Source organism: Colobus angolensis, unplaced genomic scaffold, assembly GCF_000951035.1.
Source record: "Colobus angolensis palliatus isolate OR3802 unplaced genomic scaffold, Cang.pa_1.0 Scaffold303, whole genome shotgun sequence".
NCBI classification, from domain to species: Eukaryota; Metazoa; Chordata; class Mammalia; order Primates; family Cercopithecidae; genus Colobus; species Colobus angolensis.
The window spans coordinates 451,555-475,966 of NW_012116300.1; the positions used below are offsets into that span (position 1 = coordinate 451,555).

The 24,412-nt window shown below is 53.0% G+C and overlaps 1 protein-coding gene across 3 annotated transcripts in view; it reads right to left on the reverse strand.

Moving 5' to 3' along the window:
• Positions 1 to 491: 491 nt before the first annotated feature.
• Positions 492 to 24,412, reverse strand: part of NAA60 (N(alpha)-acetyltransferase 60, NatF catalytic subunit) — a 42,186-nt gene continuing 18,265 nt past the window's right edge. For all 3 annotated transcript variants that reach the window (XM_011950185.1, XM_011950186.1, XM_011950183.1), the window contains 6 exons: positions 11,342 to 11,457; positions 7,877 to 8,006; positions 4,857 to 4,953; positions 3,868 to 4,102; positions 2,393 to 2,753; positions 492 to 1,987 (listed from right to left, as the gene is read on the reverse strand). In XM_011950185.1, coding sequence (XP_011805575.1) covers positions 2,597 to 2,753; positions 3,868 to 4,102; positions 4,857 to 4,953; positions 7,877 to 8,006; positions 11,342 to 11,451 — 729 coding nt within the window. In that variant the 5' untranslated portion in view covers positions 11,452 to 11,457 and the 3' untranslated portion in view covers positions 492 to 1,987; positions 2,393 to 2,596. The remainder of the gene's footprint in view (positions 1,988 to 2,392; positions 2,754 to 3,867; positions 4,103 to 4,856; positions 4,954 to 7,876; positions 8,007 to 11,341; positions 11,458 to 24,412) is intronic.

Genomic DNA, 24,412 nt, shown 5'->3' on the forward strand with positions numbered 1-24,412 from the left:
CCACGCTTTAGAACCTCTTACCCAGGTTTGAATTCTTTTTCAGGAGTCTTCCTCTGCCACCAGGCTGGAGTGCAGTGGCACCATCTCGGCTCAATGCAGCCTCCGCCTCCTGGGTTCAAGCGATTCTCCTGCCTCAGGTTCCCGAGTAGCTGGGGCTACAGGTGCACGCCACCATGTCTGGCTGATTTTTATTTTAGCAGAGACAAGGTTTCACCATGTTGGTCAGGCTGGTCTCGATCTCCTGACGTCGTGATCCACTCGCTTCGGCCTCTCAAAAGTACTGGAATTACAGGCGAGAGCCACCGTACCTGGCCAAAGGTTCTCATTCGTTGGCAGGGTTAATCACACAAAACCATCACAAAACCATCAGCCTGTTTATCTGGAAGCTATCCTGGGGCCTTGCCAGTGACAAGCAGCTCCAGGCCAACTTCAGCTACGGGACGAGGCCCGAGGTGCAGCCAGGTGGGTACGGGAAACAGGTTGTGACCAACTCCAGTGAAAGTCTATTTATTTGCTCATAATGAGACAGAACGCTACAATCTGTTCAACACTGGGCTGGACATTGCAGTGATTAGGGGCAGGCATGGGGCAGGGTAAGGCCTCTGAGCCTGAGGACAAATGTTCATGGCAGAGGCTTCCAGAAGACTCGTCCCTTACCCTGTGGGGCAGAAATAGAAATCACATGATCACCGCTGATTTGCAGTGGAGAGGGCGCTGAGCTGGGCCCGGCAGGCAGGCAGCCTCAGCAGAGGTTCAGGCAGTCAGCATGGCGCGGCCCTCCCGCCAGCACCGTCAGGTCAGCAGAGGTTCAGGCGGTCAGCACGGCGCGGCCCTCTGGCCGGCACTGTCAGGGAGGGGGATGCTGCTCCTGCCTGGGGCCTGCCTTCATTTTGAGGGCCCCTGGCCCCAGCTGAGGTCAAGAGGGGACCTGGGGCTGCCCTAGCACCCTGAAAGCCCCCAGCTGGGCAGCTCTGGAGGAGGAAGGACACAGATCCCCAAGGCCCCGTCTGCCCAGGGTTGTTCCTCCCCCTCCCTCCTCCTCAGGCTGGGGCAGGGTGGCACTGCTAGGACCCTCTGCCATGGCTTTGTGACACTGCAGCTATGCTAGGCGGGACCCTCCCCCTGCCACCCCACCCCTGCATCGGAGTGTAGGGCAGGCAGCAAGCAGCATTTGGGGGATGCAGGGTGGAGAGGATGCTAGAAGTGTGTGATGCACCCGCGGCACTGACAGCCTCTCCACCCTCACAGGCTGAGGGCCCACAAGGCACAGGACTGCCCCCTGCCCACAAGGCCAGGCCCTACGAGACACATGGCAGCCTTGAGGCCCAATGTCGAGCTCAGCCTCCTCCTGTCTGCATGTGGCCAGGCCTCGGAGCAGCAGCTCGTGGCAGCATGAGGGAGGGCGAGGAGGACCCAAGGAGTCTCGGCGGTGCCTGTCCTCAGCAGGTCAGCTGAACAGAGCATGCCATGGTCCGATGGGCAGTGTGACCTCCCAGGGCACTGGGAACTGCACGGAAGGTGCCAAGGAGCAGGAACCGTCTAGGCGTGTGACTGCCTGTGCCGGGGGGCTGAGCCTCAGAGCTCTGTGCTTGCAAGGAAAGCCTCCCCCAGGCTGCCCACCCCTCATCAGCCCCTCATGGAGGACTAGGGGCCACTCCCTACCCCCCAGGCTTCTTTGGGCTGGTTCTGGAGGGGGACGGGGCATTCCCTTTATTGCGCCCCCTTGGTCCGAGGCTCCTGTGCCTTTACGGTCAAGTGTGTCCATAATACTTGTGTTCCTCCCTTGCAGCAGAAAGTCCCCTCTGGCTTTGCAGGAAGGAGCTGCAGGAACAGGCAGCAGAGTGGGAGAGGCCCAGTGAGGGCAGCCCCTTCCCAGTGAATGCAGCCACACTGGGTCAGCCCTGGGGACGGTGCATGTGCAGGTAGGCAGGGCCAGGGCGGCAGCAGGGGCAGAGGTTTCCAGAAGCAGAAAGGGGAGCTGAAGAGCCTGTGGGGAAGAGAAGAGCACGGCAGGGTGAAGGCCGGGCAGAGACGCTCTGCCCATCCCACACCCCGCCTATGGGCCACACAGCTGGGCCTGGGTGCTCCAGGAGCGTAAGCCCTTCTCCAGGCCATGGTGTCTCCCTGCAGCCACCAGGCACCTCTCCATCCCCACATAAATAAAGGCACTGATAGATCCAAAGTCGGTTACACAGCCCAGTGGCTATGGACCCTGCTATGTGAGCTTGGCATAAGTCACCAAACCTCTGGGTTGTGCTGGTGCACAAGGTGGTAGACTCTGCAGTCCCCATGGCCCCGTCCAGCTCTGCCGTTCTCTGTGCCCATCCAGGGCCTTCTGCTTTTGTGGCTGGAGGCACCAAGCTCCCACACCCTCCTGTCTGCTGTGGCATACCTGCCACAGATGGGCACGCTCTGCGCGTGCTCATGATGTTTTGTTCCCGAGCCCGTGTAGCACCGGGCCTGCAGCTGGGGCAGGCCGACGAGCCCAGTAGATGGCTGGCAGCTCCTTGCAGAAGATAGCAGGGGTCAGATGGACAGAAAGGCGGGCTCTGCGGGGGCCAAAGGGTGGGGCCTGGCGGCGGCTGCCCAGCCGACATCACATGGTCCGGCTGTACTCGATGCCACTCTTGGAAGAGATGCCCGACCACGGCAGGAAGCTGCAGAGCAGGCTATGGGCCTGGCGGTAGACTCTGTGTGGGATGGAGCAGGGGCTCAGGCTGGCTAGTGCAGAGCCCAGGTGCTGGATATAGTCCGTGGGGCTCTGTTAAGGAAGATTCCAACTTGCCCTGACCATGCTCACCAGGGCACAGTCATCAAGGGCCCGCACAGTGGCCCGTGGGACTGTGTGCAGACGGCAAGCCACGCTCGGGAGGCAGAGAGCCTGCTAAGCCTCTGCAGAGCTGGAAAGGCTCACGAGCCCAAGTGGCTTCTGCTGTGCAAAATAACAAAAGGGTGGGGTCTGGGGACAGAGGGGCCTTCTGAGTGAGGCCACGGGCATGTGGACACCCCTACACCCAGGCATGTACAGCGGCTGGGGAAGGGGCCTGGCAGAAGAGCAGGTGCTTCTGGTTCTCCCTAGATCCTCAACCCTTGGGGCAGCAAGAGGGACAGAGCCCTGTCCTTACGACAAGGAGGGGGTCAACAGTGCTGACCCCTAGATGTCTGCAGGGGCCCATCTTCACATAAGCTAGAAGGCCTGTGGAGTGTGGGGTCACCCCTCTCTTTCCTGCTTATTATTCTATGTGATGAATAAATCCTAAACTCCTGAATTTGAAAACACACACACAGGCACAGCATGTTTTGGGCCACATTCTGTGACTATTAAAAAGTTTTCTGGCTTCCCTCTGACCTGTCAGGGGCCAGTGAGAGTTAAGGAGAAGGAAGCGGGGAAGGGCACACCTTTGGGTTATGCATCCCATAAGGAAGGTTTGAACCCAGGTGTTCAAAAAAAGTAAAAATGTCTTCTCACCGCACTTGTTTCCCCTCTGCTAGCACAGGCTCTGAGAGGGCAGGGGACCCCGTCTGTTTTGCACACTGCTGATCCCCAGTGCAAATAGAACAGGAGGCTCTCCAGCTGGGTGTGGGGGCTCATGCCTATAATCCCAGCACTTTGGGAGGCTGAGGCAGGCGGATCATTTGAGCTCAGGAGTTCCAGACCAGCCTGGGCAACATGGTAATATGTGCTGCTCGATTTACCCAAATGTGCATCAGATTTACCCACAACACGATCAGGTCAGGGAGAGAAGCGTCCATAAGCTCAGCCACCTGAACATCATGTGAGGGGGACCACCGTTCCAACTTCCTCACTGGCTCTGCCACCCTACGGACAGGAAGCCGCAGTCCCTCTCCCCCAGAAGTTAAGGATATAAAATCGTCCAGGGAGGGTGGCCGCCATTGATGTAGAGGACATAGGTGAAACCATCTTTGAGGACCCCTCGGATGGAGTAGTAATAGGGGAGATAGTGGTGCTGCTTGAAGTCTCTGTTTTCGTAGAAGTTTATTGCTGTGTTGTTGGTGGTGAGGACATGAAGGTAAATGGCTTTGCAGTGGTCCTGGGCGGTGGTTGATATGTGATCCTTTAAACTTTCAAGTAGGAGGGAACCTTGGGGAGAAGGGGTAAAGGTTATGCGGGCAGAGCAGTTAGGAAGGATGACTGGACTAGGAGTCTCTTTGCACGAGTCTCTCAGAGATGTCTCGGTCCACTGTATCAGAGACCAGCCTTCCTTCACCACCATTGTCAAAGTCCCTAAAATCTCATGGCCAGAGGGAGCCTGGTAGCTACAGACCGCTGGGAGGGACTGCAGAGGTGGCCTGGTAGCGCCCTCCCGGGGACTGGGCCCGCAAGGAGACTCCCTTTCAGACAACAAACAGGGTAAATGTGAGCCCAGGAAAACACGGACTAGATGGGCCTGGATTTAAAATTAATTAAGACTGCCGCTCACTGGCCATGTGGCCGAGCGGGATGGGACATCGGAGAAACGGTGAGTGGTGCTTCCTCGTGCGTGTTCACACTTTCTACTCTGAATCATGAGCAGTGAACACACGAGTTGTACGTGTGGCAGCCGCAGGAGTGAGAGGTGCCCGTTTCCTCGGCTCCAACCTAGGGGCTGAGCGAGGCTGTGGCAGGAAGGCCTGGAGGCATGTGGAAGGAGGATGGCTGGAAGCGGTGGCTGTGCTGGCAGCGGAGGGATGATGAAGGTCTGGCCACGTGGGGATGGGGATGGAAGATGAGACTAAGGGATGTTCACGAGCCAGAGCTGTTGGGGTCAGGGAACAGACTGGGTGCAGATGGGACGGGGGTGGGGTGGGACAAGGGGGTGGGATGGGGGCCAAGCCACAGGCCCGGCTGCCCTTACCTATGCCGTGCTTCCTGAACTCTTTTACGACGCCCAGACTCAAGATGTACGCGACTTGTGTGTCAACAGAGAAGCTGGACGCTAGAATATCTCCATCCTAGAGGAAGGGTCAGAGAGCACGTCAGGCTCGCGCTCCTGGCACACGGCTCACTGCACAGTCTGGCCCCGGCGGGCTCTGCACCGACCCCCCACCACGACAGCCAGAGGGACACCGACTGGAGGGGCAGAATCAAGAGAGAGCGGAGAGGGGCCCCCATTCCCCACGGAAATGAGAGCGTTTATGCCCTTCTGGTGAAAAATGGCTGAAGTAAGAACACACACACAAGAAGCTTCTCTTGGAGGTGTGCGGGAGGCCTAGCCAAGGACGGGAATGAGGCTCTGATGCCAGCACGAGGTAAAGTTATGGCATGAAGGGAGCAACCACACAGCACCGCACGGGCCTCGTGGGAATGCACGTGTGTCACCTGGTACGCCTGGATGCAGGACAGCGGACAAAAGCAGTTTTAGAGGTTCCGTTAGAGAATCGCACGCTGCCCCAGGTGGTCTTGGAGGAGGGAAACTCGGGCAGCTGTCCAACCCCCTCTACTGCCCCCACAGGGAGAGGCCGCCGCCACACCCGTGTAAAGCCACCCACCATCTCTTGGTTCTAGAGATGGAATTCTGGGGGGGAGTCACGAATCCGATCAGCATGAGGCTCTTAACATCTTCCAACTCGTAAAGAACAAGAAGGCCTTTCTGCTCCCACGTGCTGGGCTGGGGTCAGCCTGTCCGGGCTCCCTGCTCTCCCAGCCCTCTTCAAGCCACAGTCCACCCGGACATGTCAGTCCAGGGAGGAAGGTGTCCTTATCACTCTCGTTACTCCAGGCCTGCAGGAAGGGTGTCTGTCCCCAGCTGACATGTCCTAACGGGGTCTACTTTGCCCTGACCTTGAACTCACTAAGTCTGAGAGGAAGGGGCGAGCCGAATGAGTGCCAGCGTGCAGGCCAGAGGGCCCTCTACTGAGAGCCAGGAACACGAGCCAAAGGGTCCCCATGTCGGCCTTGAGGTAACACAAACACATTCAAGAAGAGGAAGAGACCCAGCCGCCACCTGGGGGCAGGCGCAGTCACCAGGGGGCACTCAGGAAAGCCACCGGGAGGCGGAGGGGGTTCAGGGGAATGAGTCATGGAGGGAAGGTGGGGACCATATGTCCCATCAAGAAGAGAGATCAGGCTGGGCACGGTGGCTCCCACCTGTAATCCTAGCACTATGGGAGGCCGAGGCAGGCAGATCACTTGAGGCCAGGGGTTCCAGACCAGCATGGCCAACACGGTGAAACTGCATCTCCACTAAAAATACAAAAATTAGCTGGGTGTCGTGGCGCACCTCTAAATCCTAGCTGCTTGAGAGGTGGAGGTTGCAGTGAGCCGCGATCAGGATCGCACCACTGCACTCCACCCTGGGTGACAGCAAGACTCTGTTTCAGTTACAAAAAAAAAAGGGGGGAGGTGAGAGAAAAGAATGTTGACATTTGCATTCTGCTACATCTTAGCTCTTAAAAATCAAAGAAAAAAGCTCAGGAGGAAGCTAGGACAGAAAAAGTGAGGCAGGAGAAAAAAGCTGTGCCAGACAGAGCATGACGACAGGCAAAACAGGGTAGATGCCAGTGGATTCGGGTCCCTAAAGGGAGAGACATACCTTCTTGCACTTTTATTTACTTATTTAGAGACAGAGTCTCACTCTGTCACCCAGGCTAGAGTGCAGTGGTGCAATCTCGGCTCACTGCAACCTCCACCGCTTCCTGGGTTCAAGTGATGCTTGTGCCTCGGCCCCCTGAGTAGTTGGGATTAAAGGTGTGCACCATCATGCCTGCCTAATTTATTTTTATTTTTACTTTTAGTAGAGACAAGGTTTCACCATGTTGGCCAGGCTGGTCTCAAACTCCTGACCTCAAGTGATCTGCCCACCTGGGCCTCCCAAAGTGCTGGGGTTATAGGTGTGAGCCACTGTGCACAGCCCCTATCTAACTTTTCTTCTTCTTTTTTTTTTTTTTGAGACGAAGTCTCGCTCTTGTCCCTCAGGCTGGAGTGCAATGGTGCGATCCCAGCTCACTGCGACCTCTGCCTCCTGGGTTCAAGCGATTCCCCTGCCTCAGCCTCCCCAGTAGCTAGGATTACAGGTGCCTGCCACCACACCCAGCTAATTTTTGTATTTTTAGTAGAGACGGGGTTTCACCAGGTTGGCCAGGCTGGTCTCGAACTCCCGACCTCAGGTGATCCACCTGTCTCGGTCTCCCAAAGTGCTAGGATTACAGACGTGAGCCACCGCGCCTGGCCCCTTCTCTAACTTTTAAAGAAATAACCTCAAGCCAAACAAACTGAAGCATCTGGCAGTTGTTGGTGGGTTTTTCCCTCCTTGGCTAAATCCTTGGGTGGTAAACATTACCTCAGATGCTGGGATGACCAACATTATCATGCAGAATCTTGACCAAAGTCAACCATTTGGAACAACGTGGACATGGCCTTACTGTTTACATTCAGAGTGGGGTTTGCTAGCCTGGAGCGGGACTGAGGTGGGTCCACGGATAGCCAAAGGGTTCTTAGATCTTAAAGGGCTCTGTGAAGTTAGAGGAAACAAAATTATCTCTGTACTTTCCCTGACCTCTAACTGTAACTAGCATTTCCTTCAACAAGCTGAAGCAGTCTTAGCGGTTTCTATGACACCGCCGCCAACACAAATCAGGGATATTTTCATATCACGTTGTAACTGCAGATTCTCAATGCATCATCTGTGCTCATTCCTGCTTCAGAACGACAGTGGTTATCAAGCCTGCTGCTGGGCATGACTGGAGGCCCATGTGCCACGAAATCACACACACACACAGAAAAGCGCCAGCCGGGGACGAGTGTCATTGGCCACTTGGATTCCTCGGGCCACAGGCTCCTTGGACAACGGCTGTGGAGCAGGTGGCATGATTCCATCGCAAGCCCCCTGGGGCCGTCCAGCGACAGTGATTGCCATCCCCGCTCACACGTACGTACCTCTTTATGTATTTTGGTCCTGTTTTTAATTTCAGCTACTATCATTCCCACAATGGCACCTCTGTAGGTCGCAGCAAGGGAAAAGAACTTCTTGTTGGATGTGATATCACGATACCATGAGTCTGGGTACCTGAGAAAGAGAACATACTCGGGTGAACCTGCCATAGGTCAAGTCCAACTAAGGTCGTGCTCTAGACATGAGAACCACAGGGAGCTCTGGGCCACTTCTGCCTGCTGCTCTAAAGCTGACCCATCACTTAGTCTCTACCTAACTGTCACAGCCACCTTCTTAAAGCAGTAATCTGTCTAGACAGGACTGGGGATCTCTGATGGGAAATTATTATTATTATTATTTTTTTGAGACAGAGTTTTGCTCTTGTTGCCCAGGCTGGAGTACAATGGCGTGATCTCAGCTCACTGCAACTGCTGCCTCCTGAGTTCAGGCGATCCTCCTGCTTCACCCTCCCGGGTAGCTGGGATTACAGGCATGTGCCACCACGCCTGGCTAATTTTGTATTTTTTTTAGTAGAGACGGGGTTTTTCCATGTTGGTCAGGCTGGTCTCAAACTCCCGACCTCATGTGATCTGCCCGTCTTGGCCTCCCCAAGTACTGGGATTACAGGTGTGAGCCATCTTGCCCGGCCCAGAAAAATAGTTCTATCGAACATGAAATTGTCTCCAAGTAAGCAACTCATGGAGGGTGACCAGCAGGGCCCTGTGGTTCCACCAGGTGAGTGAGGATTTTAGGGGCCTTTGTCACCCTGGGACACTGGATGAGTGCCTATGAGAATTGGTGAGACTTCTGGACACTGAAGACTAAGGGGAGTGAGTGATTCGAGGAAGAGCCAGGTTCACAGCTGACAGGCGTCTGAGTTTACAATGCCTCCCCGGACACGGAGGAACCTGCCCTTAAGGGGAATGTGAGGCTGAGGCTGCTAACGACTGCTCACCAAGAATGAGGCCAAGACCCCTCCAAGAGGAGCAGGGAAAAAAGAACAGTGGGCATAAAGGCCCAGGACATGGTCATTAACAGGCGAATCCAGCCTCAGAGAGACAAGGTCAGGAGGGCAGAGGCATGTGGAGTTTCATGGGTGTGGAGGTTTAGTTTTGCCGCCTCACAGCCCGGTTCATGTCACAGTCTTGGGAAGCTGAGGCCTTAGGCTCACGAGGACTGCAGGAGAGACAGGCAGGCTGAGTGGCTCACGTGGCCGAAGTCCACAGTCCAGCGTGGCTCCACTGGCTCTCAGGCAGCCCTGGGCAGAGTCTGATCTACGCACTCACCGCAGCTTTGATTTCTCTAGATTAGTTTCCAGCAGTGAAACTGCTGGGCTGAAGAACACTTTTTTATTTATTTATTTATTTATTTATTTATTTATTTATTTATTTATTTATCTATCTATCTATCTATCTATCTATCTATTTATTTATTTATTTATTTATTTTTGAGACGGAGTCTCGCTCTGTCACCCAGGCTGGAGTGCAGTGGCCGGATCTCAGCTCACTGCAAGCTCCGCCTCCCGGGTTCACGCCATTCTCCTGCCTCAGCCTCCCGAGTAGCTGGGACTACAGGTGCCGCCACCTCGCCCGGCTAGTTTTTTGTATTTTTTAGTAGAGACGGGGTTTCACCGTGTTAGCCAGGATGGTCTCGATCTCCTGACCTCGTGATCCGCCCGTCTCGGCCTCCCAAAGTGCTGGGATTACAGGCTTGAGCCACCGCGCCCGGCCTAAGAACACTTTTTTAATTTTGTTTTTTTTGAGATGGAGTTTCACTCTGTCACCCAGGCTGGAGTTCAGTATTGTACTCTCAGCTCACTGTGCAACCTCTGCCTTGAAGGTTCAAGTGATTCTCCTGCCTCAGCCTTCCGGGTAGCTGGGATTACAGGCACATGCCACCATGCCCAGCTAATTTTGTTTGTTTGTTTGTTTGGAGACAGAGTCTCACTGTCACTCAGGCTGGGGTGCAGTGGCACAATCTCGGCTCACTGCAACCTCTGCCACCTGGGTTCAAGCGATTCTCCTACCTCACCCTGCTGAGTAGCTGGAATTACAGGTGCCTGCACCATGCCCAGCTAATGTTTTTGTATTTTTAGTAGAGACAGGGTTTCACCATCTTGGACAAGCTGGTCTTGAACTCCTGACCTCGTGATCCACTTGCCTCGGCCTCCCAAAGTGCTGGGATTACAGGCGTGAGCCACCACGCCCGGCCCAATTTTTGTATTTTTAATAGAGATGGGTTTTCATCGAGACCAGGCTGGTCTCGAACTCCTGATCTGCCTGCCTTGGCCTCACAAACTGTGGGATTATAGGCATGAGCCAACGCGCCCGGCCCCAAGAACAATTTTTTAACTCATGTTGCCACCGTCAGCCCACATCACCTGGACAGTGACAGTTCCCCCTCCACAGAGATGCAAAGGGGTCCCCGCCACCGCCCTGCCAAGAGCACGAAGTTCAGTCAGTCTGAGGTGAACACTCAAGGAAATGCTGATGACTGACAAGATCTTGTTTATTTTCCGTTTTCAAAGTTTGTGTCAACTTCATCAAAAAAGATGTATGTGCGTATAATGTAGGCAAGACAGACCAGAAAAAAAAATCATAGGGCTTAATATTAATCTACCTACCTCAAACTATTGAAACACTGTTAATGGTACATACCCCCTTGTAAAATTTTTTCACCCCCCCTCAGTTCATACCTATCATTGTAAAATTTTATCTTGTACATGTTTTCAAATAAAAATAGGATCATGGTACATACTGTTTTCTAGTCTGCCTTTTTTCGTTTAATAGCTTTTTTTTTCTGAGACGGAATATTGCTCTTGTTGCCCAGGCTGGAGTGCAATGGCGTGGTCTCAGCTCACTGCAACCTCCGCCTCCCAGGTTCAAGCGATTCTCCTGCCTCAGCCTCCTGAGTAGCTGGGATTACAGGCATGCACCTCCACACCTGGCTAATTTTGTATTTTTAGTAGAGACGGGGTTTCACCGTGTTAGCCAGGATGGTCTCGATCTCCTGACCTCGTGATCCGCCCGTCTCGGTCTCCCAAAGTGCTGGGATTACAGGCTTGAGCCACTGCGCCCGGCCTTTTTTTTTTTTTTCCGGCTGAATAATATTGCACTTTTATATGCACATACTCTTAATTAGTCTAATGTATGTAACCAACTCCTTGCTGTTAAGATACTTGGGTGGCTTCTACATTTTCTGAATTATAAACAGTACCACACCCGACAGCTCTGTAACTGAAATTTCTCACAGAGACCTTCTGGGGAACTCTGCACACGCTGAGAGGTGGAAAGAGCCCAGGAACAGGGGTCCCTGGATGAGCTGGGTGACCTGGGACCCCGTGGCCCCTCCAGGCCATTCCCGCCTTTGCAGTATGGTCCTAAGGGTCCAAGAGGCCCCCACCCCCGCCACCCAGCTTCTGCACCTGAGGCTCGTGGGCTCTCCCCAACCCTGCAATCCGCTCCACTTACTCGATGGGGAACCAGTCGCCACACAGGTGCTTCACAGTGTCTATGTCATCGTGGCAGAGGAGGCGCAGGCTGACCTCGCTGAGCGCGCTGGATGGCACCACCTCTGTCATTCACACCTGTGGGGAAGGGTGGGGGGCGTCACCTCACAGCCTGGTCCTCCTCATGCTCTGCTTGTGAGGCAGGCGAGACACAAGAGCATGGAGCATGTCCCACGAATGGACACTCCTCCGCCAGCACTCAGAGGCCTCTGCCCCTCATGACCGCCCTTGCACCAGGCGTTGCAGTCACCCTCCTCTGCTGAGGAGACGCGGGCCCAGGAGGGCAGGCCGGATGGGGAGCCAGCCCCGTCGCTGCTCAGCCCCAGCTGGGGGAAGCCCTGGCCAGCCTGTCTGTCTCCTCTCTCCCCATCTGAGCTGGTCTCACATCTTAGGACAGTGGTCCTTCAGAGGGTTAGTGGCCCCAGCCAGCCTGACTTCTCTCAACCCCAGCCGTTGGCTGCCAATGACAGCTGTGGGTTCAGCAGCCCCCATGCCTCATCCCCCTTCAAAGCAGCCTGGCAGCCGGGGCAGTGAACGGATTTGCAGGGGAAGTGGTGCGGCTTTACTACCAGGGCGTGGCTCTGTGCTGAGCGAGTCACACCCAATTTCTCCTCCCCACCCAGCAAGCAAACACTCCTGGGCGGAAAGAGACTTCAGGGGGTACCACAGTTCAAGTCGGGGGTCACAAGTGGCCAAGGACTCTTTTAAATCAGGAAAGTGCATCCAATCCAGGGGCTGGGGGAGAAGCCCCCCTTGTTTTATTTAACAAGGAAGTTATTATACAAAGGAAGAGAGGAATGGAGGGAGGAAGGCTGGCCGGCAGCACCGAGAAGGGGAAAAACAGAAGCCTTAGTTCTTTAAGTTGGAAACTGGTTGTTAAAAGGAAAGGATGGGGCCTGGTGTGGTGGCTCACGCCTGTAATCGGAGCACTTCGGTAGGCCAAGGTGGGTGGATTGCCTGAGGTCAGGAGTTCGGGACCAGCCTGGCCAATATGGCAAAACCCTGTCTCTACTAAAAATACAAAAATTAATCAGGTTTGGTGGCAGGCAACTGTAATCCCAGTTACTGTGGAGGCTGAGGCAGGAGAATTGCTTGAACCCGGGAGGCGGAGCTTGCAGTGAGCTGAGATCCGGCCACTGGACTCCAGCCTGGGTGACAGAGCAAGACTCTGTCTCAAAAAAAAAAAAAAAAAAAAAAAAAAAAAAAAAAAAAAAAGGAAAAAGGAAAGGATGGAAGACTGGGTGTGGTGGCTCATGCCTGTAATCCCAGCACTTTGGAAGGCTGAGGTGGGAGGATCACCTGAGCCCAGGAGTTTGAGACCAGCCTGGGCAACATAGCAAGACCCTGTCTCTAAAGATAAATAAATAAACCCATAAATAAATGGGAAAAGATGCTGCATTCATCCTCCCTTTTTAGGAGGAATTGTGTAGTTCATCTCAGGGTTGAGGAAAAGTTCTTTTTTACAGAAGAATGCTGGCTAATAAAAGTAGAAATGATGACGGAATTAGAAAGTCACCATTCTGGAATCACCAACAGAAATGACTGAATCAAACAAGAATCAGGAAAGGCTGTGAAATCTGCAAGTCAAAGCAGCTGGGGGCAGGCGCAAGGTGTGGACGCAGAGCCGCTGGGCTCCCAGGACTCACTCACTGCCCAGGAAAGGCCTCGTCTTTATCTGGCAATCCCCACTCCACTGGCAGGACGAGCCCAGCCTCTCTGAGCTCCCGCCCTCCTGCTGCCATGGGTGGGAAGTGCCCGCGGCCATCCACTGTCCAGGCTTCTGCACAACCTTCCCCTTCCTGACAAGGGGAAAAATTTAGAAGCCGAATCTGGTGTCTCTGCTGGCTCAGCCTTAGCTAATCAGATTCCCGGAGCCTCCTCTGTGGAGTGGAGATGGCCAGGCCCCTCCCCAGGGTGGTTCGGTGCTGGAATGAGCTGATGGGGTCCAAGTGTCAGGACAGTGCTGGCAGGGAGGCGGTGCCCCTCTACACCAGCCTTGAGCACCCACTACTAGCTGATACTTGGCCCGGTCCAGCCACTTCCAGGGGTATACCCTTGATCTGGGACAGGGCCAGCACTGACGTCCTGAGCAGCTCTGCTCTGACTCCTAACTTGTGTGGTTCTCAGCTCCTGGTTCAACATCAGGCGTGCCAAGTAGTTCATGCTCAGCTTTATAGGGAGAAGCCTCTTTAAACTCACAGCCCCCACCCTGCCCTTGTGCCCACCCCTTTGTTCCCACGGTTCTGGATCCATGCACTGTTGACTCCAGACCCTTTAGAAATAGTTAGGCCGGGCGCGGTGGCTCATGCCTGTAATCCCAGCACTGTGCGAGGCCAAGGCGGACAGATCCCCCGAGGTCAGTAGCTCAAGACCAGCCTGGCCAACATGATAAAACCCCATCTCTACAAAAATACAAACATTAGCCAGGCGTGATGGCAGGTACCTATAATCCTGGCTATTCAGGAGGCTGAGGTGGAAGAATCACTTGAACCCTGGAGGCAGAGGTTGCAGTGAGTCAAGACTGCGCCACTGCACTCCAGCCTAGGCAACACTGCAAGACTCCATTTCAAAAAAAAAAAAAAATCTGGGGCCAGGCATGGTGGCTCACACCTGTAATCCTAGCACTTTGGGAGGTCCAGGCAGGTGGACTGCTTGAGGCAATTTGAGAACAGGCTGGCCGACACGGTGAAACACTATGACATGGTTTGGCAGCGTCCCTCCCCAAATCTCGTCTTGAATTGTAGCTCCCCAAATTCCCATGTGTTGTGGGAGGGCCCCGGTGGGAGGTAACTGAATCATGGGAGCAGTTTCGCTCATACTGTTCTTGTGGTGGCGAGTAAGTCCCACGACATCTGATGGTTTGATAAGGGGTTTCCCTTTCTGCTTGGCTCTCATTCTTTCTTGCCACCAGCATGTAAGGCGTGCCTTTCACCGTCCACCATGATTGTGAGGCCACCCCAGCCACATACAACTGTGAGTCCATTAAACCTAGTACCTTTCTAAATTACCCAGTCTCAGCTATGTCTATATCAGCAGCATGAAGATGGACTAACACACCCCATATCTACTAAAACTACAAACATTAGCTGGGCGTGGTGGTGCACCTGTCATCCCAGCCACTCAGGAGGCTGAGGTTCAAGAATCACTTGAACCTGGGAGGCGGAGGTTGCAGTGAGCTGAGATGGCATCACTGCATTCCAGCCTGGGTGACGGAGTGAGACTCTGACTCAAAAATGAAACTAGGCCGGGCGCGGTGGCTCAAGCCTGTAATCCCAGCACTTTGGGAGGCCGAGACGGGCGGATCACAAGGTCAGGAGATCGAGACCATCCTGGCTAACATGGTGAAACCCCGTCTGTACTAAAAAAATACAAAAAACTAGCCGGGCAAGGTGGCGGGCGCCTGTAGTCCCAGCTACTCGGGAGGCTGAGGCAGGAGAATGGCGTGAACCCGGGAGGTGGAGCTTGCACTGAGCTGAGATCTGGCCACTGCACTCCAGCCCGGGCGACAGAGCGAGACTCCGTCTCAAAAAAAAAAAAAAAAAAAAAAGAAACTAAATGAAACAAAACAAAACAGATGACAAAAAATACACAAAGAAACAAAACCTCTAAAAAAACAGATGAAGGTGTTAATCTTGTCAGGTGTGAGAAAAGCCTTGTGGTTATGTACAAAAAGTCCGTATTTTATATTAACAGATGCACAGTGGAATATGCAGAGGCAAAATGACAGAATGTTCCAGAATTTAGTTTAATTTAGTTGGAGCAAAAAAGTAGCAAAATATTAATGAGCGTTAGAGCTGGATGACTGGTATGCCATGTGGATCTTTGAAAATGTTCTTAATGAAAACCAACCAGGGCCGGGTGCGGTGGCTCATGCCTGTAATCCCAGCACTTTGGGAGGCCGAGGCAGGCCAAACACAAGGTCAGGAGTTCAAGACCAGCCTGGCCAAGATGGTGAAACCCTGTCTCTACTAAAAACACAAAAAAATTAGCTGGGCACAGTGGCAGGTGCCTGTAATCCCAGTTACTTGGGAGGCTGAGGTGGTAGAATTGCTTGAACTTGGGCGGCAGAGGTTGCAGTGAGCCAAGATCGTGCCACTGCACTCCAGCCTGGGCGACAGAGTGAGATTCTGTTTCAAAAAACAAACAAAACAAACAAACAAAAGAAAAAATCATAAAAAAAAAACCACTCAAATTTCTCATCCCAGAGAGACTGGGTTTCCAACGTGGATTGTGGGTTTTCCAGCTGACTGAATGAAAGGCCTCTGGTGTCTACACTGAGAGCTCTGGAAAGCAGCGCTGTGTGCCGCAGCTGCCACCATGGGCCGCAGGACCTTGTATCCCTGGGAACAGTGGGTCCTGCGCACGTGGCTGGCACTGACACACACGGGAACCGCAGGGGGCAGCACCTGGTTCACTGTCAGTGGGGGGATACTACTCAGGGCCCGCACACTCCACTGAGGTCTCAAAACGCGACAGGACACCGGGTGGGCGTGTAACTCAAGCACAGGTACCGTGTTTTTAGGAAGCCAGCTGAGGGCAGACTCCCACCCCTTTTCCCCTCAGGGCTAAGAAAACCGGCAAATCCAGAAACCACTTACCCACACTTTGAACCTCTGAGACAAAGCCACTAACCCTACAACATCGAAGGCAGAGGCAGAGGCCGGTTCCTCGATTCAGCCTTTCCAGAGATGGCTCCTGACACAAGGGCCACAGCACACGGCCTCCTCCTTGCTACAGGAACCAGCACGGGGGAAAGGTCGCTCACCTGGCCACCCTGGGCAGAGCTCCAGGGCCCACAGGCCCAGCCGCCCAGGTTTCTGAGCTCCTGTGGGGCCAGCTGGCTCTGAAAAAACCACCGCCTGCTCAGCTCTCACTGGACAGGGCAGGATGAGCGCAGGCAACCTGTGAAACCAGCCAGTGCAGCCCAGGTCTGGAGGCCACAGAGAGACCTGCCTGAGAGCTGGGCCCAGGAAATGGGGTTGGTAAGGCCTTGACCTCCCTGGTTGCCTGGGGCAGGGATGACTTCCTGAGGGGATGAAAATGTTCCGTATCTTCATTTATTTATTTATTTTTGTCTTTTGAGACGGAGTCTCGCTCTGTTGCCCAGGCTGGAGTGGAGTGGCACATCTCGGCTCACTGCAAGCTCCGCCTCCCAGGTTCACACCATTCTCCTGCCTCAGCCTCCCGAGTAGCTGGGACTACAGGCGCTGCCACCTCGCCCGGCTAATTTTTGTATTTTTAGTAGAGACGGGGTTTCACCGTGTTGGACAGGATGGTCTCGATCTCCTGACCTCGTGATCAGCCTGCCTTGGGCCTCCCAAAGTGCTGAGATTACAGGCGTGAGCCACTGAGCCCGGCCAACGTTCCAGATCTTGATTGTGGTGGTGGTGGCTACACAGACATCAAAGCTCACTGAACTGTACACTGAAAACGGGTACAGTGTATTGTATGTGGATATCTTAAGCTTCAGTCAAAATGATTTTTGAAGATTTTCACAAATCTCTGTATTGTGGCTTGGTACTAAAGACAGATTCGTAATGAGCTCGCATCTCTCATGTCCTGGGACTGCACATTTCCCCCAGTATCCTTATTTGTTTCCAGTTTGACTTTCAAGAAAAACACTGGGCTCCGAGATATACAACGATCTGCGGATTCTCAAATCCCTACTAAAAGTGCTTCCATGTTTCTGGAGGCCAGTTCTTTAGACTCCTTGATTTAAAAATCGAAACACATCACACCTAAGTCAGGGCCAAATGCAGCACGCATCACAGCACCTCATGTGTCTCAGCCCAACTGATGGGCAGAGGAGAAGAGACAGGAAGGTGCATGAAAGAAAGACTCAGGTTGCCTGTGTGCCCATGAAAGGAAGAGATGGGGTCAAAGAGGGCAGCTGTAGGTCCACTGCTGTGGAGGCAGTGAGGGGGACCGACATGTGCCCTGGCCCATCAGTCTCTTTCTAGAGCCAGGGGTTCGTGCTGATCAAGTCAGAGATGATCCAAAGGCAGGGCCAGCGGCCCCCCATCCCCACTGGCCCCTGTCCTGCCGTTGCTCCCTCTTCCCACAGCTTTCCTGTCTCCCCTCATGTGCCCACCTAGAACCTTCTACTAAGTACTCATCTTCCATTGCCTGCAGGCCACCTGGAGGACACAGGGACCAGAGTGCTGAGAATAGGGAGCAGGAGGGTGAAGCCAGAGTGAAGCCCCGCCAGGGAGGTGCTCTCTGCTCTGAGCCCTCCAAACAGGAGGGGTACTCGGGCAGTGCTGTGCGAGGCAGCAAGGCGAAGTCAAGAGAGAGGCCCCGCCAGGCAGGTGCTCTCTGCTCTGAGCCCTCCAAACAGGATGGGTACTCAGGCAGGCAGTGCTGGGGGGATAGGAGCACTAAAGTTGCAGTTGCCCAAGCCATCTTTCAGAACATGTTCCTAAAAAGGCACAGGACGCGTCTCTACTACAACAAGCAGGGAAGTACTGCATGGGAGAATGGGAAGCCCTCTTGAATTTATTTTTTTTGAGACGGAGTCTGGCTCTGTTGCCCAGGCTGGAGTGCAGTGGTCAGATCTTGGCTCACTGCAACTTCTGCCTCCTGGGTTTAAGTGATTCTCATGCCTCAGCCTCCCAAATAGCTGGGATTACAGGCACGTGCCACCTCAGCTAATTTTTGTATTTTTAGTGGAGACAAGGTTGTTGGCCTCGTGAGGCCAATATTGGCCAGGATGGTCTCGATCTCCTAACCTCGTGATCCACCTGCCTTGGCCTCCCAAAGTGCTGGGATTACAGGCATGAGCCACCAAGCCTGGCCACTCTCTTGAATTTTTAAGTTAGAACCTGGAGTTTCAAAGGTTCATGCCTGCAGTGAGAAATCTCCCCCGGCTGGCCTCCTGGGTCTGCATCACAGTTCTCCGCCTTCGGGAGGTGGTGAGCGACACGATGCAAGGAGGGAGGCACTGATCCTGCTCAACCCAAACAAAAGCCGTGCTTGTGCCTCAGCCCTCACGCCTTCTCTGCTTCCCCCAACTCCCTGCTTCTGAGCTGCCTGCAGACCTCATCTTTCTTTTAGATGGAAATGACCTCTCTGGATGCTGTCCCGAGACTGCTTTCCTCCGAGGACTGGCAGTAGCTGGAAGGGGCTGCTGTCTGGACTGGCAGAGCCAAGCTGAGCCTCTGACCAACATCACTGCGAGGCAGGAGAATAGGGTCTGGAGGCAGGGAACCTAAGGCCAATTCATGCTGACTTCTTAGAACTAAATCCAAAGGAAAACCCCAACTTTCCATCTCCAAGTAATAAAAGGACCAGAGGCTATTCCCTTCACACTCCCTGCTTTTCTAGGAGGCAGATAAATAACTGAAAGTACCTCTGATTGGTCTCTTCCTGCAACCAATCAAGCTGGTCTCGGGTCAAGTCTTCATTTGCATAGGAGTGTAACTTTGTTTTTTCACGTCAGCCTCTGGTTGGCTGCTTTCCTCAACCAATCAGACTGATCACAGGTCACTTTCATTTACATAGGCCATGCACCAAATAACCAATGGGAAACCTCTAGAGGGTATTTAAACCCCAGAAAATTCTGTAACCAGGGCCTGCTCCCACCCTATGGAGTGTACTTTAGATTTCAATAAATCTCTGCTTTTGTTGCTTCATCCTTTTCTTGCTTTGTTTGTGCTGTTTTGTCCAATTCTTTGTTCAACATGCCAAGAACCTGGATACCTTCCATCGGTAACAACTGCCCAGGAGCCCACGTGCTCAGCCCACAGGGGGCTATGGTGCGAAACCGCAGTAAGGGCCGCCAAGATGTCTCCAGCACCCACAGGTATGTCTGCCATCCCCTGCCACTGTCAGGTGCTGAAAATTCAGAATCTGGGGAACACAGAATGGACTGCATTTCAGTTACCAGAAGGGTTTTCTGACATCCTCATGATGCCCACAGGCTCCTCTACTTGCACCCCAGGTAAGAAAGCCAAAAACAACCCTGTTTCCAGTGCCCTCTCTCCTTGGCAGTCCCGGTCCTAATGCCCCAAGTCCACGGGGGCCTCCTCCTCCTGCGATGGCACTGCTTCAAGACCGAGTCACACTGCGCTTGGAAAGGCCACTCTCTTAATGGCTTGAGAGGTGCCCTGGCTTCTGCCCACGACTTCAGGAGCAGACTCCCAGTGTTCAGCTGGCCATGGCCACCCTGCCCTGCCCTCCCTTCTCTTCCTTCTCACTCACAGCTCCGCCCTGCCAGTCCCTACCTGCACTCTGAGCCCCCAACATGCTCCCAGACCCTGCAGGGATCTCAGGTGTTCTGAGACTCTGAGACGGCTCTCCCGCCACATGCTTCAGCTTCTCAGCTGTAGCCTGAAGATTCTCCCACCTCCCTCAGGGTCGCTGGGAAGGCTGCATGAGACGCTGCTTCTAAAGGCCGCCCCCCAACCCCTGGTCTGGCTCCTCAGGCCCTTTCTCTCAGGCCCTAGCACCCACTGTCTGACATTTTCAATCTCCTCTTTTGCACCAACTCCCCTCTGACAGGCTGTCCGCACCCTGCAGGCACCCATCTTGGGCAGGCCTCCCTGCCACCTCCTTTCCAGGCAATGGAACCACTCACAGCTCAACATCTACTGCCACCTTTCTGCTTTACTCCTGCCCTTCAAACACTTCTTCCTCACTCACCCCACGTTCTGCCCTAGCACGCTGGTGAAGATGCAGCAACAGCTGCCCCTCTGCAAAATCCAGAGGCCCTCCAGGAATCCCCGCCCCAAACTCCAAGCAGCTTGCATCTCAGTGGATCTCCCTCTCGGGCCACGTTCCCCTTCTTCCTCTCAAAGCACCACCCCAGTTCTGCCCATTAGCACACCAGACTTCTGCTCAAGAGAAGCTCAAGGGAGATTAGCATGTGCTTGTCCATACCACAAGAATGAACCACCACTGGCAGCTGCAAGGTTTACTAGCTTGAAAAATCCAACACTCATGAACTCCACGCTCCTGGTCTTTGGGGTGGAGCAGGGGAGAAAAGGAAAAACACACCAGTGACAGATATAGGCCACTGTCTTGCACATCAGTGAAATGGGCTCAAGAGCTAAACGTGGAGGATGTCAGCAGCTGTCACGGCGCATGGTTTGTTTCTCAAACGAGCTGCTGCCCACAGGAGAGCAAGCCATCTCCTCAGCAGCCCGGGCTTCTTCCAGAGCGTCAGAGTAGCAGGAGAATGAATCATTTACCGGGTGACAAGAAGCAAACACCCACCACTCTATTTCCAAACAGCCTCTCTCTGAAGACCACCATGTGCCGAGGGGAGCCCGCAGAGCGGTCGCATACAACTCCATGCGCGTCTCTTCAAGGGCAGACGAGTGGCGCTGGAGGATTCTGTGTTTGCAACACTGTGGAACTGGCCAAACAAACCCCTGGTGCTGGCAGCCAGAGTGGTGAAGGGGGAGCTGCGAAGCGCGATGGCGATGTGCTGTCTCGTTTTGCAGTTGTCAAAATGCATGGATCTGCCGGGTGAAGCTATGCATTTGGCTGCATGTTAATTACACCTCAGTTAACAACAGCAACAGCCACAGGTGTTCTGGCAAGGTCCCGGGTCCGACTCAATCTTCCCTGGGTGGAACGTTCTGTCAAGCCTTGCGTTTCAAACTGAGAATCCATTTAGTGGTTAATTTATCGAAATTGCACTGAAAATTCAGGCCCTATCCTGGGTATCAGGGTCTCAGCAGTGAGCAGAGTCAGACTCTCTGATTATATGGGGGAGACGTTCCAGGGTGTCGTGGTGCTTTCTGGCACCATTACCTAAATACTCACAAAACCCACTGCTTTTGCTAGAGGAATCTCATGACAAACACGAAAAGAGCCACCCCTGGGCTGAGCAGGGATGCTCCCCCACCACAGGGGTCACGCGGAAGAAGGCAGGGATTCATCCCTCTGCATCCTCCTCGAAACAGCACCCAAGACACACAAGCCGTCTGAGGTTGCTGTACTAACCTCCGTCTGCAGCCTGGGGGACAGCACCTTCCCTGCTCTTAGGCCAGGGCTGGATTGTGGCAGGCGGTGGGGGCAGCAGGAAGGGCGCTCACCTTTTGTAGCCCCACTGGGTCAGTGTCAGAAGCAGAGATGAGGCCGGGCGCAGTGGCTCAAGCCTGTAATCCCAGCACTTTGGGAGGCCGAGACGGGCGGATCACGAGGTCAGGAGATCGAGACCATCCTGGCTAACACGGTGAAACCCCGTCTCTACTAAAAAATACAAAAAAACTAGCCGGGCGAGGTGGCGGGCGCCTGTAATCCCAGCCACTTGGGAGGCTGAGGCAGGAGAATGGCGTGAACCCGGGAGGCGGAGTTTGCAGTGAGCTGAGATCCGGCCACTGCACTCCAGCCCGGGCGACAGAGCAAGACTCCGTCTCAAAAAAAAAAAGAAGCAGAGATGACAAGGACGAAGAGGGGACGATGAAGAACAGAGACAAGAACATGACCCAAGAGAAGGGAGAAGGACAGAACACTAAACAGGGGACCAGATATGGTGCCAAGACGGGACCCCGTGGCTGCCTCCCTCTTGCTTCGGACAAGTTTCCTTTTTCTGGAATAGAAAATGGGGGTGCAGATGAGCGTCTGCTCCCAGATCTCACATTCCCGTTGAAAGAGCAGCTCGAGACAACTGAGGTGTGGGATGGATGGAGCCAACAGGGTGGCTGCCAGAGCAGTACCTTTGTCCCAGTGATGCTTTCAGCTGGGATCTTGGCAGGCAACTGCCTGATAGGTTGTGCCTGGAATATACTTCCTAACTCAGATAGAGTGAGTGGGTCAACCTGTTTGGTTTAAAAACAAAACAACAACAAAACTACCTGCAAATAATACTAGGTTTGGGGGCAGATGGGAATCAAATGATAGTAAAACGTGTTTACTTGAATAGCATTCTTGACTAACACCCAAGACTGGACCCTGTCTAAGGCTCAACCAAGCACTTGTCTGTTCTCGGCCAGAGAACTTAAGGCTACAGGAAACCCTCTGTACTGTCTAGGAAGCAGCAGGCGAGATGGACACGGCAGCTCCTCAGTTTAAAAGGAAAAAGCCCAGCAAGAGAGGGTCGGGTTTCAGAGCACCTTCTATGCCCGCGTGCCCCTCCCTGGCTTCTTCACTTTCCATCACCATCTGCTAGGTTTTGTTGCCTTTTTGCTTTTTACTCTCTGCTTCTCTGGGTTTGCACTTAAGATCCTCTGGAATCAAGCAACTATCAAATATAAAAGTCGGTCAAATTTGGTATTGGTATGAACTACCATCTGACTGAGTCTAACTTTTATGACTAAAATGATATTTTAAAAGTAATCTAGCTGGGCGTGGTGGCTCACGCCTGTAATCCCAGCACTTTGGGAGGCTGAGGTGGGTGGATCACTTGAGCTCGAGTTTGAGACCAGCCTGGCCAACATGGTGAAACCCTATCTCTACTAAAACATACAAAAATTAGTTAGGCATGGTGGCTCTTGCCTGTAATCCCAGCACTCTGGGAGGCCGAGGCCGGCAGATCACTTGAGGTCAGGAGTTCGAGACTAGCCTGGCCAACATGGTAAAACCCCATCTCTACTAAAAATGCAAAAATTAGCAGGGCATGGTGGCTGTAATCCCAGCTACTTGGGAGGCTGAGGCAGGAGAATCGTTTGAACCCAGGAGGAGGAGGTTGCAGTGAGCCGAGACTTCACCACTGCACTCCAGCCTGGGCGACAGAGTGAGACTCTGTCTCAAAAAAATAAATAAATAAATAAAAAATAAAAGTAATCTAAATTTCTGCCTGCATCTGCCTCAGCAATTGCGGCAGACAGTTCCATTCTGTATCATTTGTTTCTGTATTATTGGATCTTTTTTTGCAATAACCTTGGGTTGTTTTCATTATCAGAAAAAAGTGAAGATGTTGTATGTGAAAATTACTAACATACATACGGATTTTTTTTTCTAAGACACAGGATCTCATTATGTTGCCCCAGCTGGTCTCGAACTTCAGGGTTCAAGGGATTCTTCAACCTCAGCCTCCCAAAGAGCTAGGATTACAGGCACATGCCACCAAGCCTAGGTTGAATTTCTCTCTTTTTTTTTTTTTTAAAGTAGAGACTGGGTCTCCCTATGTTGTCCAGGCCGGTCTCCAACTCCTGGGCTCAAAGGATCCTCCCACCTCAGCCTCCCAAGTAGCTGGGATTACAGGTCTCAGCCACCGCATCCGGGCCAGCTTGCATTTACAAAAAAAAAAAAAAAAAACCAGGGTCTCACTCTGTCGCTCAGGCTGGAGTGCAGTGGCACGATCTTGGCTCACTGTAACCTCCACCTCCTGGGCTCAAGTAATCCTCCTACCTCAGCCCCTTAAGTAGCTGACAGTACAGACACTGAGCTACTACACTCGGGTAATTTTTGCATTTTTTGTAGATACGGGATTTCACCATGTTGGCCAGGTTGGTCTCCAACTCCTGAGTTCAAGAAATCCACCCACCTTGGCCTCCCAAAGTGCTGGGATTATAGGTGTGAGCCACTGTGCCCAGCCTCAGCTTGCATTTTTATACTAAAACAATCTCACAGGCTGTTTTTAGTTAGCAGCAACTTGTGTATTTAATAGTGTGTTTTCAAATTATGAGTAGAATTACCCATTTTGCCCTAAAATAGACTCAGCGCTGACTCTGAAACTCTGTGCCTTGGAGTAGCATGGCATTTTATGCATTCATCCCGGAAATAAATGTTCTAAACACAGAGTCTAAGTTGCAAAGAAACAAAGAGGAGGCTGTGGACAGGGAGGCCAAGCAGCCTTGCAAAAATACTTTAAAGTATTCCTACGTAACCATTGAAGAACAATTTGCGTGGCTATATAAAATCTAATTTTAAAAAATATTTAGAAATTTTAAGACAATCATTTCAAAAAAAAATTTAAAAAATGCATTTTCCTTTTCTTGAGAAAGGAGAGTCCTTTCAAGCCTTTGCTTTATTTTTTATTTTTATTTTTATTTTTGAGACGGAGTCTCACTCTGTCACCCAGGCTGGAGTGCTGTGGCCGGATCTCAGCTCACTGCAAGCTCCGCCTCCCGGGTTCACGCCATTC